General features: G+C 57.0%; 1 protein-coding gene across 1 annotated transcript in view; it reads left to right on the forward strand.

Moving 5' to 3' along the window:
* Window positions 1-16,731, forward strand: part of VIL1 (villin 1) — a 25,586-nt gene continuing 8,855 nt past the window's right edge. Inside the window, exons 1-17 of the mRNA XM_047721038.1 lie at window positions 1-110; window positions 4,751-4,836; window positions 5,157-5,231; window positions 5,961-6,157; window positions 7,460-7,568; window positions 7,709-7,819; window positions 9,217-9,419; window positions 9,525-9,603; window positions 9,776-9,874; window positions 10,557-10,710; window positions 11,261-11,361; window positions 11,450-11,587; window positions 12,192-12,350; window positions 13,258-13,437; window positions 13,939-14,084; window positions 15,214-15,358; window positions 15,827-16,015. Coding sequence (XP_047576994.1) covers window positions 4,762-4,836; window positions 5,157-5,231; window positions 5,961-6,157; window positions 7,460-7,568; window positions 7,709-7,819; window positions 9,217-9,419; window positions 9,525-9,603; window positions 9,776-9,874; window positions 10,557-10,710; window positions 11,261-11,361; window positions 11,450-11,587; window positions 12,192-12,350; window positions 13,258-13,437; window positions 13,939-14,084; window positions 15,214-15,358; window positions 15,827-16,015 — 2,160 coding nt within the window. The 5' untranslated portion in view covers window positions 1-110; window positions 4,751-4,761. The remainder of the gene's footprint in view (window positions 111-4,750; window positions 4,837-5,156; window positions 5,232-5,960; window positions 6,158-7,459; window positions 7,569-7,708; window positions 7,820-9,216; window positions 9,420-9,524; window positions 9,604-9,775; window positions 9,875-10,556; window positions 10,711-11,260; window positions 11,362-11,449; window positions 11,588-12,191; window positions 12,351-13,257; window positions 13,438-13,938; window positions 14,085-15,213; window positions 15,359-15,826; window positions 16,016-16,731) is intronic.

Consider the following 16,731-nt stretch of genomic DNA (forward strand, 5'->3'; position numbering starts at 1 on the left):
GAAGGCAGTTCCTAGAGGAAGGGGGTGGTGGGGACAAAGGTCGCTCTCCTGCAGCCAGCTTGCCACAACTCCCTGAGACCTCCCAGGTGGCAGCTGCCTCCCCTGGACAGGTAAGGCAACCCTGTGGGACACTGGACAGCAGGCTGTGGGAGACGACAGGACAGGGGTCCTGGCTTCTCCCTGGCAATGTAGGGCCTCCTTAGCACCCTGGAGCGGAGGTGAGGGAGGGGCTTGGCTTTCAGGAGCGTCTGGAAAGAGCAGGAAGCACACTGCGGCTTCCTGGGCCTCCAATGAAAGAATTTTTCAGTTTCCACTCTAGACAACTGCTCATTCAGAGGCGCACCTGATGCTAGCTTCACCTCAGGTGTCCAACCATCCCGATTGCTCTGAATGGGGACAATCTGGAGACACAGGACTTTGAGATTTAAAATTTGGACACTCCTGGGCAAACCAGGACCAGTCACCCTGACCTCACTCTGCCTCCCTTTCCCCTGCCCCACCCCGTTTCTCTGCCCATTTGTTCTTTATCTGAAACCGTTTATTTCTTTGTGCTGCCATTCCCCGTGACACTGCTGGGGCCTCGGCACCCTTGGGTCCTCGGGTGTGAGCAACAGCCATCAGGAATTGAATGGACAAAGGCAGAGAGAGGCAGGGGGCTGGTGACTGGCAGGGGCCTTTTGGCCCTGATCCATGCCTGGCCCCCCAGGCCTGAGCTTGTGTCCCATCTCCCCTCCACCAGGACCCACCATCTGGCCTTACCAGCCATGGTGGCTGAAATGGGTGGGTAGTGGGGGATGTAGAAGCCAAGTCCAGACCAGAATCCTGGGACATCTGTCCACCCCTTCCCAGAAAGCCTGTGAAGGCATCCCAGGTCTGGAGGGACAGAATCTGCAGGCTGGGACGCTGGGGTGTGTCCTCTCTCCCTGCTCTCCTGGGCTCGGGGAAGCAGGAGGCTGTCCTGGGTTTTAGGGCCTGCCGCATCCCTGTCTAGCTCATAAGAGCATGACTGGGGACTGAGAGCAGTGACAGTTCCCTGCAGGTCTCTGAAGCTGGAACACTGAAGACAACGGGGCGGCAGTTAAGCAAGGAAAGATGGGACCTGGGGGGGCGGGAGCCCTATCTCCCGATAGGGCTCCAACATGGTCCACCCCTTCCATTCCACCGTTCTGACTTTAAGCCCTGGGAACATTTGTTGAGCATCTACTATGTGCTAAGAGCTGGGGAGCTATACAGATGACACTGTTTAGGTCCTTGACCTTGGAGACCTCAGACTTAGAAACAGATCCTTTCATTACCATGTGGTCAAGGGGTCAAGAGAGGCATGGGTCCAGGGTGACTTGGAGCCCCCGGGAGGGGCCCTTGGTCTAGCCTGAGGATTCTGGGAAGGTCTCCTGGAAGAAATAAGAACTAAAATGAGTCTAGAGGAGCATGTAGCATTTAGCCACGTGAGGAAAGGTGGGGAGGGCATTTGGTAAAGGGAAGAGCAGGGGTAAGGACATAGGCGGAGGGAGAGAAGCAGCCTGGGAGGACCAAGGCAAGCAAGCAGTCCAGCATCACTAGAAGGCAGCGAGTGAGCAGAGAGAGGCAAGGGGCACGTTGGGGGCAGGCTGGAGAAACATTCATGTGGACAGAGGGGCAGGAGAGGAAGGGGTCCAGGGTGTTGCACAGGTAACTGACTTTGGGGCGTGGGAGGAAAGGTGCCCTTCCTCAAGTAGGAGGCAGAGAATACTGGGGACCAGAAGGGAGGGGGGCAGCCAGCAAACTCCGGTTGAGGGACGAGGCAGTGCATACCCAAACCTGGGGCCATGCTGTGGGCATGGGGGGAGTGAGGAGCCCATAATCCTCCTACCAGATCAGAAGCAACAGCCTCTCAGGGGAGGGCTCACCCGGGGTGGGGTGCAGAGGCATCTGCTCGGACCAACACGGATGAAAGCAGGAGCTGTTGGAGAGTATCTGGGAGGGTACCTTTGGAGTATGAGCTCACCTCTCAGAGCCACCCCCCTCAGGATCCCCTTGCCCCCCACCCCAGTGGAGGCTCCCTCTTCCCAGTTCAGGCGGCAGGAGGTCCCGAATCCTGATTTTCCTCTAGGGAGGGAGGCTTATCCAAGTCCCTGCTCCCCCAAATCTCCACTCATCCAATGGGCAAGAAGTGGCTCCTCCTGTCTCCTGTCAGTTCCTCTTGCTGCTCACTCCTAGGATCAGAGCATTTCCCTAGAGGTCATCTAGTTGACCTGACCCTCCCCCCATTCCTAGATGAAGAACTGGGACTCATGTTCATTCAGCCAGGGAGTGCCAAAGGGTCTGTCTCAGAGAAAGGAAGATATAGACCAAGGTGGAAAATGAAGTAACACAGAAAACCTTTTTCTCCTTTGTACCCAAACTGGTCCTACCGGCCCAGGAGTCCTGGGAACCTGCGGTCTCTGTGGGTTGAGAAATGCCTCAGAGAGGGGCCATGGCCCACAGGGGCACTGGACAGGACCCAGGCACCAGGGGTTCCAACAAACACAGTGCTGGTGACTGGACCTGGTTCCCTGAGCTGCCAGAGGGGGTGCTAATCAGAGGCTGGGCAGGGAGACCTTGCCCCAAACTCCAGAATGCCAGGGAGAGAGGTCACCCACCCCTCAGGACTCAGAAGAGGGTGTTTCCCAGCAGTAAAGGACCAGGTCATTGTTCTGAGAGGTGACTCAGAGTCAAGGTGCCATGAGAGATTAGATAGGGAAGTTCCAGGCTGTCAGCACCGGAAGCCTGACCCTTGGGGCCACATGACCTTTCATTTGTTGGTCATCAATCCAAGGAGCATTCAAGGAGTCTTCTTGGAGGGCAACTCTGACAGGTTGTGGCAGGCTGGGAGGTGGGCTTGGTGGGGAATGGGGGTGACCTTCAGCTTGACAGGGAAAGGCAGGAAACCAGGGATGAGAGTAACGGGGGACAAACGGATCTCCACCCTGGCTAATATCAGAGTCTCTGGGAAGTCTTTATTTTAAAGATTTTACTGTGTATTTTAAAGAGAGACCAACCAAGTGGGAGGGTTAGGGGAGAGGGGGAGAGAGAAAGAGAGAGAGAATCTCAAGCAGACTCTGCATTGAGCATGGAGCCCAACATGGGGGAGATCATGACCTGGGCCCAACCAAGGTTGGACCCTTAACCAACTGAGCCACCCAGGCACCCTCTCTGGAAAGCTTTAAAAACACCCATGACCCGCTTCCCAAAAGGCAGCAAATAAAGTACCCGTGCCTGGGCCCCACCCAGCCTAATTAAATCAGAGTCCCTGCTGATAGACCTGAGCATCATCAAAGCACTGATATTGTTTAAAAGCTCTGTAGGTGATTCTGGCGAGCCCCTGCAGCAGGGCACAGAGCCACAGGTGAAAACAGAATGAGCCGTAAAAGATACCATAAAAGAAGCTTGGGGAGGAAGGTTTCTTTCAGCTCAGTGGGTGAAGGCTGGTTTACACAGGGAGAGTTCACTCTGTCAACCACCCATCCATCCACCCACCCATCCATCCATCATCCATCCATCCATCCATCCATCCATCATCCATCCACCCATCCATCCATCCATCATCCATCCACCCATCCATCCATCCACCCATCCATCCATCCACCCATCCATCCATCCATCCATCCATCCATCCATCCATCCATCCATCCATTTACCCACTCTGCAAAGCGCCCACATGGTGTTAGATGCTGGGGGTTCAGTACTGAGCAATATGGTCTCTGCCTGTGGGGACTAGACCTTGAGCACCACCACAACAGTGACCGAGGGGTGTTTGGGGATAGCTAGGAAGGAACATGAAACTGCTGCATGTACTTTTTCCTATCATGGTAAAATACACATAAGATTCATCATTTTGACCACCTTAATGGACATAGTCCAGGGGCATTCAGGACATTCACGATGTCTGCTACAACCAGCACCACTGTCTAGTTCCAGAATTTTTTCCTCATCCCGAATGGAAACTCTGTGCCCACTAGCAGGCCCTCCTCTGCCCCTCCCTCCAGCCCCTGACAGCCACTGATCCACTTGCTGTGGGCATGGATTTGCCTGTGCTGGATTGTTCATATAAAGGGACTCACACAACACATGGCCTTTTGTGTCCAGTTTCTTTCACGAAGCCTAATGTTCTCAAGGGTCATTAGTGTTGCAGCCTGTATTAGCGCTTCGTTCCTTTTTATGGCAGAATAATATTCCATTGTGGGAGAGCCATATATATTTACACATATACACCATCTTTTGTTGATGGATATTTGGGTGTTTCTACCTTTTGGTTATTGTAAACAGAGCTGCTATGAATCCCAAATGCACGTTTTGTTTGAACACCTGTTTTTTCTTTTGGGTGAATACCCTTTGGGGCCCTTATTTATTTATTCTTTCCTTTCCTTTTCTTTAAACCTGCATGATTTTTTTTTCCCCAAAGGATTAGAAAAACTGTTTGAGGCTAAAGAAGGGCCTTGAACGGTAGGCTGAAGAGTAGGGGTTTAATCAGGTAATAGGGAGTTGGGTAGGGGTTTGAGCAGAAGAGTGACCAGATCGGAGTGTGGTCGGGGGGGAAGACTGGAAGCTCTGCCCTCAGCCAGCTGGGGGCGGTGGGGGGTGGACCGCCAAGCCCTTGCCTCCCCAAGTCCCTGAGCCCTGGCCTCCCGCTGGAGCTGTCTGGAGGAGCTCTCCAGGCCTGGGATGGAATGGCAGCGCCAGATGCACCAGAAGCACCTTTCCAGCTTCTCATCCCTTGCTCCCTGTCCCCTAGGCTCCTCCGCCATGACCAAACTGAGTGACCAGGTCAAAGGCTCCCTCAATGTCACCACCCCAGGGGTGCAGATATGGAGGATCGAGGTGAGCTCTGCCGGGGTGCTGGGGGCTCTGCAAGCTGGGGTGGACTGAGGGAAGGGAGGAGCCTGAGGTTACTCTGCCTTCCTGGGGTGCAAGCCTCTGGTGCCTATCCCCAAGGCTGTCTTCCTCTCTTCTCAGACCTCCTCCTACTATCCTCCTTTTCCTCTTCCCATCGTCACATCCATTCTTCAGGTCAGCTTCCTCAGGCCCCTCTCCTGCTGGTTCTCTGCCTCTCCTAGCTCTCCCTGGGGTCAAGGGCAGCAGGACAGCTGGGGGTTCTAGGGGTGCCAAGATGACCCCTCTGAGCTCCCTCCTCTCCCTAGGCCATGAAGATGGTGCCTGTTCCTTCCAGCACCTTCGGTAGCTTCTATGACGGTGACTGCTACATAGTCTTGGCTGTGAGTGGTGGTGGGGAGGGCGGGGCACGGGAGAGGCTGAGCTGAGAGCAAAGGCCTCTGTGGCATCAGGGAGGAAATTTGAGGCTGGGGGAGGGGAGAGGAGGGCTGGCTGGGCTTTACCCCTAGCCAGCATTCCCCGGGTGTGCCAGGGGCTGAGCCAGTAGGACGTCACCCTACCACGTTTCCGACATCCACAGTCCCCTTCGTCTCACCTTCTGGGTTTTGCCACAACCTGTACTATTGAAGGCATTTCTATTTGTCCTTATATTGCCTCACTTTTCACATTTAAATCCACTTATTCAAAAATGTAACTCCCCATCATGATCATGATGAGTGGAAGGCAGGGTCCCAGGTCACAAATGGAAAGTAGCTCTAGAATATTTACTTAATCCTTTCCTACGCGCATTTGTACACCCCCCAAATCGCCTCACAGGCCTCTGACCCCCCACCTCCCACACACCTCACCTTGGGAAATGCTGCTCATGAAACCAACTTATTTCCAAGATGAGAGGAGCAAGACCTCGAGGGTCTCAGAGAGTCTGTGGCGGGGCGGGGGGGCGGTCCTTCAGGTTCCTGACCACCAGCCCCGCCGGCTTCCCCGCCTGCCAAGCTCACCCCTGCCCCTGGGACCCAGGTGTGTGTGAAACCTGGCAGAGCAGGGAGGCGGCAAGCAGGCGGGTCTGTGAACCCAGGGCCTCGGGCACACCGTGCATCCCCTCTCCTCCCTAGATCCACAAGACGGGCAGCAACTTGTCCTATGACATCCACTACTGGATCGGTCAGGCCTCGTCCCAGGATGAGCAAGGGGCAGCTGCCATCTACACTACACAGATGGACGACTTCCTGAAGGGCCGGGCCGTCCAGCACCGCGAGGTCCAGGGCAACGAGAGCGAGGCCTTCCGAGGCTACTTCAAACAGGGCCTGGTGTACGGATGGGCGGCGCTGTGGGCGGGGAGGGGCCGGGGCACGGGAGGGGACCAGCTGGGGCCTTCGGGGAGCCTCTGAGGGAGACCTACCATGGGCCTTTGGAGAATTCTGCTCTTTCTGCTTCCCCACTCTCATTTATGTTGCTGCCCCATCCCTGTTCTATCCCTCTGAGTGTCTTTAGCTGCCCCAGAGGCTGTTGTGAAAGTCTGTACACCATGAATTTTTGCAGATCAACCCCTATTTAAACATTCTGGAGAGCTCAGTGCCAAAGGAGGCCTTCCAGGACATCGCAGCAAGTCTTCCTTCTGGCCCATGGGCAGTTGACTTGCTCCTCCATTCCCTAAAGCAGCACTTTCCACTAAACACTCCGATTGCTAGCTTTTCTTGAAAAGCCTAAAGTTCTGGACTCTGGGCTTTTCCTGTGGAAACACACAGTCAAGATCAAGTTGCAACTGACCAGTAGGATAGGCCAGAAGCTCTCTGCTGAGCCACAGTCCCCACCCCTCCCCTTTGTCTTGCTCCTCTTGTTCCCACACTTAGAGCAACAGCCCACCCCTTCGGGCACTGGAGCAGGCAGCTCTCTTGTCTGCTTGGGCTGCCCTAACAAAATACCACAGAATAAGTAGCTTAAACAATGGAAATTAATGTTCTCACAGTTCTGGAGGTTGGGAGATCCAAGATCAAGGTGGTCAGGTGATTGGGTTGCTGGTGAGAGCCCCCTTGCTGGCTTGCAGATGGCCACCTTCTCACTGTGTCCTCCCATGGTGAAGACAGTGAGCAAACTCTCCAGTGTCTCTTCCCATAAAGGCACTAACCTCATCACGGAGACCCACCCTCAGGACCCCTACTAAACTTCATCTAAGTCTACCCCCTCCCAAGGGCCCCATCCCCGAATACCACCACACTGCGGTTAAGGCTTCAACAAAGGAGTTGGGAGGAGACACAATTCAGTCCGCAGCACACACACACACACACACCCGCCTCCGAGTCCTGTCCTGTCCTTCCACAAATCCACATCACCATTTGCCCTTCTTTGCGGGGCAGGGACTACATAGGATGGGGAGCGAGGCATCTAGGACGCAAACTTTAAGAAGGCTGAAGAAGGCACGCACAGGCAGGCGGAACACTGACCTTGCACTTCCATGACCCGGAGAGGGAGAGCCTCAGAGCAGGCAACGTAGGCACCTGTGCCCCTCATCCTAATCTGGGGCCCCGCCCTCAGCTGGGCTGAGCCCCAACACCTGGGCTCTCTCACACTTCCCAGCCACTCCCTCCCTTGGGTCAACTCCCTCTCTTCTCAGGATCCGGAAGGGGGGTGTGGCTTCTGGCATGAAGCACGTGGAGACCAACTCCTACAAGGTCCGGCGGCTGCTGCACGTCAAGGGCAAGAGGAATGTGGTGGCCGGAGAGGTGGGCATCGCCCAGGGCCCTGGGGCAGGGCCTCCTGTCTCCCCTCCCAGCCTGGGCAGAGGGAGGGGATAGGAGGTGGGGATGGGAAGAGACGTGGATTGGGGCAAGTATCTGAGCAGAGGGGTCCTGTGGCCCTCCAGGTGGAGGTGTCTTGGAACAGTTTCAACTGCGGGGATGTTTTTCTCCTGGACCTGGGGAGGATTATCATCCAGTGGAATGGGCCGGAGAGCAACCGCATGGAGAGACTCAGGGTGAGCCCCAGCACTAGCCCTCTCCCCAGCTGCGCTCTGCCCTGGCGTGGTCCCTTGCACCCGCGCTTCTCCTGCCCGCCACACTCGCCAGACTTCTGCCGGCCCCTCGCGGCTGACTGCCCTGGACAGTGTGTTCAAAGGTAGATCTGAGTCTCCGTGGGGGTTCGCATGCGTTCCCGTGGCTCACCCAGGAGGTGTAACACGGCCCTGCTGCGGGGTGGGTCCCGTGCCAAGCGTAAATGAGGTAGGCAGAGCCCTGGCGCTGGCCTCCAGCCGGCCCTTGAGTGGGGAGAGGAGCTGAGAAGTGAGGGGTGGGTGTGCGGCACTGGGGGTTCTAGGAAGGCTTTCAGGAGAAGGTGGGGTGGGGTGGAGAAGGCCCTAAGGCAGGGGAGAAGTGGCTGGGGTGGGGAGGGCGCAGGGTGGCGATTGCAGGGAGCTGGGAGAAGAGAGAGTTCTCGCTCTGGCTCTTGGGGCATGTTCTGTGGCCAGGAGGCCGTAGGAGAGGGCTGGGGTCTGTTCCTGGTGCCCAGGAGCTCTGAAGGTCGTCCTGACTTCTGAGGGGGAGGAGGGGTATGGAGGGGCTGCAGGCAGTCAGGGAGCCAGCAGCCACCTGTGTGAAGATGGGGACGGGAGAGGTGGCAGGGCCCCTGGGACAGTAGGCACGGATCCGCTGGCCTTACCTGTGTGGCCGATGGGGCCGAGGAGAGAGAGGCCTTGGGCTTGAGTCCCATGGAAGGGACGCAGTCCCATTTCCTGAGATGGGAAAGGAGACACGGATTGGGGCGGGTGGGGGCGGGGTGGAGGGGGGAATCAAGTTCAGTTTGGGGCATCTTAAAACGGGTTATCACAGAGGTTGGGAAAATGAGAAGAGAGCAAGGAGCTGCGCTGGGACAGAAATAGGAGGAAGCCCCCGGTCAGGGGCTGGGTGGGGACTGAAATGCCAGTCCCCAGAGCGTAGGCCATCGGACTGAGAAGGGGGAGCCAGGGTGTGAGTGTGTGTGCACATGCGTGTGAACACACTTGAGGCCGTGTAGATGCACATGTGTGTGTGTCCGTGCACATGCAAGCTCATGCTGGGGCAAAGAGACTGAGCCCCCCGAGATCCAGGCTTCCGCTTTTGTCCCCAGCTGTGAAGTAAAATCACAAATTGCAATGTCAAAATGGAAGGCCCAGCAAGTATACCCCAAACAACCTCCTGCCAACAAGAAACCTGCTTCCCCAAATGGGGTTCACTTGGTGACCTCACGGAGGGGGGTGAAGGCAGGACAGATGCCTTGTCCCCGGGGTGCTGGAGTGGGGGCTGGGTTCTGTGGCTTGGGGGGCAGCCACAGCCCCTCCGGCCTGCCTCCCCCCCACCCCAACCGGGGCCTTCACGGGTCACTGGGCCCTCCCTGCAGGGCATGACCTTGGCCAAGGAGATCCGAGACCAGGAGCGGGGTGGGCGGACTTACGTGGGCGTGGTGGATGGGGAGAATGAGAAGGAGTCCCCGAAGCTGATGGAGATCATGAACCACGTGCTGGGCCAGCGGGGGTCCCTGAAGGCCGCGGTGCCAGACGACGTGGTGGAGCCCGCGGTCAAGGCCGCCCTCAAGTTGTATCAGTGAGTATGTGCCCAGCTGGGCTCTTCGTGGCCACGGGGCATCCCTCTGGGGGCTGGGCTATGGGACCCCTGCACCCCAAACCCTGCTGTGCCTTTGTCCTGCAGCGTGTCTGACTCGGAGGGAAAGCTGGTGGTTAGAGAAGTCGCCACAAGGCCACTCACCCAGGACCTGCTCAGTCACGAGGTGCGAGAATGTGGAGGCCCCCAGCCCCAGCTCCCATCCCACTGCACGCTGCCTGGAATCCCCCCAGCAGGATTACGGCAGGGGGCTGGAGCCACTTTGGTCCCAGCAGCTCTGTGGTTGGACACCACCCGCAGGCTCAGGTTCCCATGTGGCATCTCTCTCTCCCCACCAGGACTGTTACATTCTGGACCAGGGGGGACTGAAGATCTACGTGTGGAAGGGGAAGAATGCTAATGCCCAGGAGCGGACGGAAGCCATGAACCAAGCCTTGGTGGGCATGGGGGTCCAGGAGGGGAAGGGACAGAAGCAGACACAGCAGGGAGGGGCAAGTGGGGTCAGACTGGGTGTAGCACCAGGCAGAGGCCTTGGAAAGCTCTGGGCCTGACCCAGCTGGGGTGCTAAGGGTCAGTTCCATAGCCGTCTTGAGGGTTCTCTGTATGTCGGGGGCGGGGGGGGGGAAGGCTCCAGGCAACCCGGGGGCCCCCTCTCAGGATATGAGCTCCCACCTCAATTTGGTTCAGAGAAAGGAGGGAGAAACGGCGGCTGGCCTTCCTGCAAGCCTTCCTGCAAGCGGGGAGTGGGTTGGCCGGGGGCTGGGGCCAAGTCAGAGTTTGGGGTCATTATTAGAGCTAGACTCAGTAACCCTAGCTGGCTTGGGCTCAGCGTTAGAATGGGGGTTGGGCTCAAGGTTGGAGATGGCAGCTGGGGATTGGGGTTAGAATTGAGGTAGGCTCAAGTTTGGGATCTCTTTGGGGCTTTCGTGTTGGGACCAGAGCAGGGTTTAGCTTTGGGGTCAGCACTGGGACTGGGGCCAGGTTCAGGTTTGGGCTTGGGAACCAGGGGTAGGTTTGTGGTTGGGTCTGGTTGGGTTCGAGCTAGGCTGTGGCTTGCTTTTGGGGGCCTGTGGGGGTTAAGAGAGGGACACAGCCCCAGCCAGACCTTTTCCTTCCCAGAACTTCATCAAAGCGAAGCAGTACCCACCCAGCACGCAGGTGGAGGTACAGAATGATGGGGCCGAGTCGGCTGTCTTTCAGCAGCTCTTCCAGAAGTGGACTCTGCCGAACCAGACTTCAGGCCTGGGCAAAACCCACACCTTGGGCTCCGTGGGTGAGGACCAGCCCAAGGCAGGAGTGGGGCTCGGAGGGTGCCTACACCTGCCTCCTTGCCTGCTTCCCAGACACATCCCTTCCATGTGCGCCCCCCCAACCCTTGGCTCTGGGCTCCCCCAATAGGGTGGGGGCACGAGGGAACACGGGTAAACTCAGCTGTCCCAAAAAGGGAGCTGAGAAGCACCTGTCTGTCCTTTGGAATGGGGTTGTCTCCCTGGAAACCAGACAGCATCGGTGTCTCACCAGACAATATTTGCTGGAGGAAAGCTCAGGGCAAGGCCCCTGGAGGAAGATAAAAGGGCTGTTTCTCTCCTGGCTCCTCGGGGAGGCCATGGTGAAGCCCGAGTCTCAGGGTGGGAGACGGAGGTTCGCATTGTAACTGCCACTTTCTAGCTCTGTGACCTTGGGAAGACCTCCTATCTCTCTAGCCTTGGCTTCCCCATCTGTGAAATGGATCTAAGAATTGTAGCCATCACTCAGAGCTATTGTGAAGACCCTGGGGACCTCAGCTGCTGACAGCTGGTGTCCTGATGCCCCTCCCCCTTCAGCCAAAGTGGAACAGGTGAAGTTTGATGCCACATCCATGCACGTGCAGCCTCAGGTGGCTGCCCAGCAGAAGATGGTGGACGACGGGAGTGGAGAGGTGGAGGTATGGAGAGGGCAGGAGGCTGGGGCTGGGTGGGGTGAGGTTGGCAGAACCCGTCCCTGCCCTCTTACTGGCCTGGCAATGGCCCCAGGTGTGGCGCATTGAGGACCTAGAGCTGGTGCCGGTGGATTCCAAGTGGCTAGGCCACTTCTACGGGGGTGACTGCTACCTGCTCCTCTACACCTACCTGATCGGCGAGAAGAAGCACTACCTGCTCTACATTTGGCAGGTTAGGTCCTACCCTTCCCTGTCTGGACCAGGGCCAGCTCAGCTCCCACTCCAAGCGGCCCTCACCTTTGAGTTGAATACCTCCGGTGATGGGGAGCTCACCCTTTTCCCACCTTGGGAGTGCTTTGGCTATGAGATCCCATGGGCACAGGGTACCCCCATTCACGACCCTTGTCCCTTCTCTGAGTTCTTGGAGTCTCCCTTCCGATTTCCATGGCTTCCAGAAATTCCCTTCCTCTGCTCAAAGCACCGTGGGTTTCTGGGTCCAGATGTGAGTGTGCAGGGAGATGCTAGGGTGCTGGAGGGAGTGGTATGGTAGCCTTGGTGTTCCCCCGACTAAGAAGGGGAGGAGGTCTGGGGTTAAGGGCGAAGTAGCAGGGGAGCTAGGGTTGGTGGGGGGCTGGGAAAGGATTAGGTGTGGGGCTGGGATCAAACGGGTCTGGGTCACGTTGGGTTTGGGCTATGCCCAGGGCACTCTTTGGTGGGGCAGATAGTTGGGTTTGGGGCCAGGTGAGAATCAGGGATGGAGTTGTAGTTGCAGCTGGGGACGGGCTCAGGGCTAGGGCCGACTGCATCTCCCCAACTTCCATCGTGCTTGTCCCCAGGGTAGCCAGGCCAGCCAGGATGAAATAGCAGCTTCTGCCTATCAAGCTGTCATCTTGGACCAGAAGTACAACAACGAACCAGTCCAGATCCGGGTCCCGATGGGCAAGGAGCCACCGCACCTCTTGGCCATCTTCAAGGGACGAATGGTGGTCTACCAGGTGTGGCTGCTGGCGCGCAGCGCCTGGGAGGACCCATGATTGTGGCCTGGTGGGCAACAGGAGATGGGGAAGGAGGCCTGGGGTGGGGGCGGGGGGTGCCCAGGGGTGAAGCGCATCCTCCACGGGCAGGACTGTGTGAGGCCCCATCCCCCATGTGGAACTGGCAGTAGAAACCACCACACCATAGGAACCAGTATGCAACAGGAATGCCCAGCATGGGCAAGTCCGTTTCTGTCTACACCCCCCTCCACCCACACCCAGTCCTCTGCATGACAAAGGCACCACAGTGAGTCTGTCCAAGGGCATCCGTGCCTTCCAACGCAATGGAGCAGACATCTGCCCTCATTTAAGAAATCAACTGTTTCTCAAGCACCCAGGAGCCTGCAGCCCTCTGCAAGGCCTGTGTTCCTGTGTTCCTGTTGCCAGTCTTGTTGGGAGAGTGGAGGACAGCCAGAGGCACCATGTGGTTCAATGCAGAGTGTAAATACAATAATCTGGGGCAGGCAGGGAGTTGGAGCCCGAGCCCGAGGTGGGGTTTGGAGGGGCTCTTGACATGAGGGTCAGAGTTGAGGCGCTCGGCAGAGGTAAAATGAGGGCCCAGAGGAGGGGATCCGTGACACGGAGCAGGGAGAAGCCCGGCTGAGCTAAACAGGAGGGTCTAGAGAGAGCAGAGTGAGTCTGGGAGGGCAGTGTTGAGCTGGTTCTAGCCTATAAACGATGGGAGCCATTGAAGTTGTCTGAGCAGGGGAGTGCCGTGACCATTTGGAAAGGCTAGTCTGGGGATGATGCGGAAGAAGATCTGGGTGCAACCACACCCCATCCAACCTCTCCTCCACTCTGTTCTCCGTGCCTCTTTCCAGAATCTTCCATGGTCTGTACTAAGTTGCTCCCACTGCTCTCTCTGCAGGGAGGCACCTCGAGGGCCAACCAGCTGGAGCCAGTGCCCTCCACCCGGCTGTTCCAGGTGCAGGGAACCAGCGCCAACAACACCAAGGCCTTTGAGATCCAACCCCGGGCCAGCTCCCTCAACTCCAATGACGTCTTCATCCTTAAGACCCAGTCCTGCTGCTACCTGTGGTGCGGAAAGGTGTGTGCAGGGCCTGGGGGCCTCCCCTTGCCAAGTGGGTCTTAGGGGGTCCCCAGGCCTCAGGGGAGCCCCTGGCCTGTAAGTCCTTCTGGCTCATTTCCCAGCTGCCCTGAGCCAGTCTCCATCCCCCCTCACATTCACTGCCTCTATGCCTGGTTCAGTCTCTCTCATTCTGTTTGTCTCAGCCACTCCTGTCTGTCCCAGTGTTGGTCTGTCTTTGTGTCTGGGGCTCTCTCCATTATCCCCATACCTGTCACTGCCTCTCCTGGATCTCATCTTCTTGGATGTCTCCTCTTGCCCTGTAAGGAGAGTGCAGACTCCTGTCCCCTCTGTGTGCTACGGAGTGTCAAGGACAGAGGAAGGGTGTGCTTGGGGTCCTGATCCGGGCAGGAGGGACCCTCTTGGACCCAGGAGTTCTGGGCCAGTAAACATGGTGGAAGGGGGGGTTAGCCGTGGCCGTAGAGATGGTCTCCCCCAACACAGCTGACTCCCTTTCCCCAGGGCTGTAGCGGGGACGAGCGCGAGATGGCTAAGATGGTTTCGGACAACATCTCCAGGACAGAGAAGCAAGTGGTGGTGGAGGGACAGGAGCCGGCCAGCTTCTGGGTAGCCCTGGGTGGAAAGGCTCCCTACGCCAGCACCAAGAGGTAACTATGGGGTGTCTCTGCCCCCAGTTTGCCTTTTTATTTTTTAAAAGATTTTATTTATTGGAGCGCCTGGGTGGCTCAGTGGGTTAAAGCCTCTGCTTTCGGCTCTGGTCGTGATCCCAGGGTCCTGGGATCGAGCCCCGCTTCGGGTTCTCTGCTCGGCGGGGAGCCTGCTTCCCCCTCTCTCTCTGCCTGCCTCTCTGCCTGCTTGTGATCTCTGTCTGTCAAATAAATAAATAAAATCTTAAAAAAAAAAGACTTTATTTATTTATTTGACAGACAGAGATCACAAGCAGGCAGAGAGGCAGAGAGAGAGAGGAAGGGAAGCAGGCTCCCCGCTGAGCAGAGAGCCCCATGCGGGGCTCGATCCCAGGACCCTGGGATCACGACCTGAGTGGAAGGCAGAGGCTTTAACCCACTGAGCCACCCAGGTGCCCCACCAGCTTGCCTTCTGAGGCTGGGGAGCCTCCCAGCACCTCCATGCCTTGGCCCAGAGCCTGCAGTGGGCACGGACTGAGGACTCTGTGTACCAGGTCCCAGAGCTACAAGATGAAGGAAGAAGGGACAGCCCATTGGGCCCCCACACCCTTTGAGCCCAGGGGCTGTGTCTGTGCTGGTGTACCTGGGGCCCGGTACAGGGTCAGGGACGGCAGTTTCTTGGCCAATGGTGTTCACCAGCTAGGAAGCAACTCAAAGAGAGGGCCAGGGCTTGCCCTTGCAGAAATCCGCCCGAACCCCACTCTTTAGTCCTGACACAGGATCTGGATGCTGTGAAGCCCCGGCCGGAAACGCTCTTTCCAGGGGTTTTTCTAAAGAAAACGCAGGGTCCACTATTCCCCCACCCAGAAGCAAAAAGGCATTCCTGCAGTGGCAGGAGGAGGCCTAGAAGGAAGATAGCAGAACTTCCCAACAGTCCTACAGAAAGCCCCGGGAACGCACGTCCTGGAAAGGCAGTGGGATTTCTCCCTCAGAGCGCTGTCGGACTCCCGTGTGAGGAGGGGGCCGCTTTTCGCGTGATCAGAAAGAGCATTTTCCTAGAAGCTGGGCCTTCCGTGTCAAAGTCCTGTGTCCTCCGTTCTTCCTCTCGACACCGTCCTCCTGCCGCCACAATTTTCTCTGTATCCTGCAGGCTGAAGGAGGAGACTCTTGCCATCGCCCCCCGGCTCTTTGAATGTTCCAACCAGACCGGGCGCTTCCTGGCCACAGAAATCCCTGACTTCAATCAGGATGACTTGGAAGAGGATGATGTGTTCCTGCTCGATGTCTGGGACCAGGTACGGTTGAGGCCTGGGGCCCTCCCTTCCCACCAGCTCAAGCCCCAGGGCCAAGAAATAGTGACTTTATGGACAGGTAAGGTTTGGCCTTCTCCTGGCTCCCTCATTCGTCCTGGGAGTAGTACCCTGGACAACAAGAGCCTAAGAAGAAGGAGGCAGGTAGAGAGGAATTGTAATTGGCTTTATGAGCGGCGTATTTTCCCAAAGCCCTGTTTTTTTCATGTGGCAGGAGCATGTTTTTAAGGCTCTGAGGCTCTAGAGAGGTCAGGAGTCCCGCACTGGTAGCGTCTCCAAGTAGAGGGCATCTGTCCAACTTCTTCATGTCCCAGATGCAAAGTCAAGGCCAGATGGGGTCTGCCCGAGGTCACTAAGCTTCACTGTTGGTCACTGGAGCCTGATGGAAACGAGGTGGAGCGTGGTGGGCCAGGGAGCATGGGAAGGCCTGCCGGAACTCTGGATTCCCCACAGGTCTTCTTCTGGATTGGGAAGCATGCCAACGAGGAGGAGAAGAAAGCCGCAGCCATCACGGCCCAGGAGTACCTCAAGACCCATCCCAGTGGCCGTGACCCCGAGACCCCCATCATTGTGGTGAAGCAGGGACACGAACCCCCCACATTCACAGGCTGGTTCCTGGCGTGGGATCCCTTCAAGTGGAATGTGAGTGGCTACCCCCAATCCCAAATCCTTCTAGCCCAGCAGGATCTTCTCCAGGAGGCTGCTCACGGCACACCCCAAGGGCAGGGCAGACTTCCGGGCTCTTCTATCCGTTGTGATAGACGACCAGTGATAGATTTTTTAAAGGGGCCTGAGGGGGCCTCAAATAAAAAGGCAGACTGTATTAAGTCCATGAAGCCCTCTGGTGAGGGAAGAGGGAAGGAAGTTGATCAAAAACCCAGGCTCGGGACGCCTGGGTGTCTCAGTCGGTTAAGCGGCTGCCTTCAGTTCAGGTCATGATCCCAGCGTCCTGGGATCGAGTCCCGCATCAGGCTCCTTGCTCGGCAGCGAGCCTGCTTCTCCCTCTGCCTCTGCTGCCACTCGGCCTGCCTGTGCTCGCTCTTTCTCTCTCTGACAAATAAATAAATAAGACCTTTAAAAAAAAATACCAAACTTAAATAAAAGTTGTAAATCAAACTTCATAATCCTTTAAAAAAAACAAAACAAAACAAAACAAAAACCCCAGGCTCGTGGGTGCCTGGGCGGCTCAGGGGGTTAAAGCCTCTGTCTTGGGTCCCAATCATGATCCCAGGGTCCTGGGATGGAGCCCTACATCAGACTCTCTGCTCAGCAGGGAGCCTGCTTCCTTTTCGCAGTCTCTGCCTGCCTCTCTGCCTACTTGTGATCACTGTCTCTCTGCCAAATAAATAAATATTTAT

The sequence above is a fragment of the Lutra lutra genome, chromosome 3 (assembly GCF_902655055.1).
Source record: "Lutra lutra chromosome 3, mLutLut1.2, whole genome shotgun sequence".
Taxonomy (NCBI): Eukaryota; Metazoa; Chordata; class Mammalia; order Carnivora; family Mustelidae; genus Lutra; species Lutra lutra.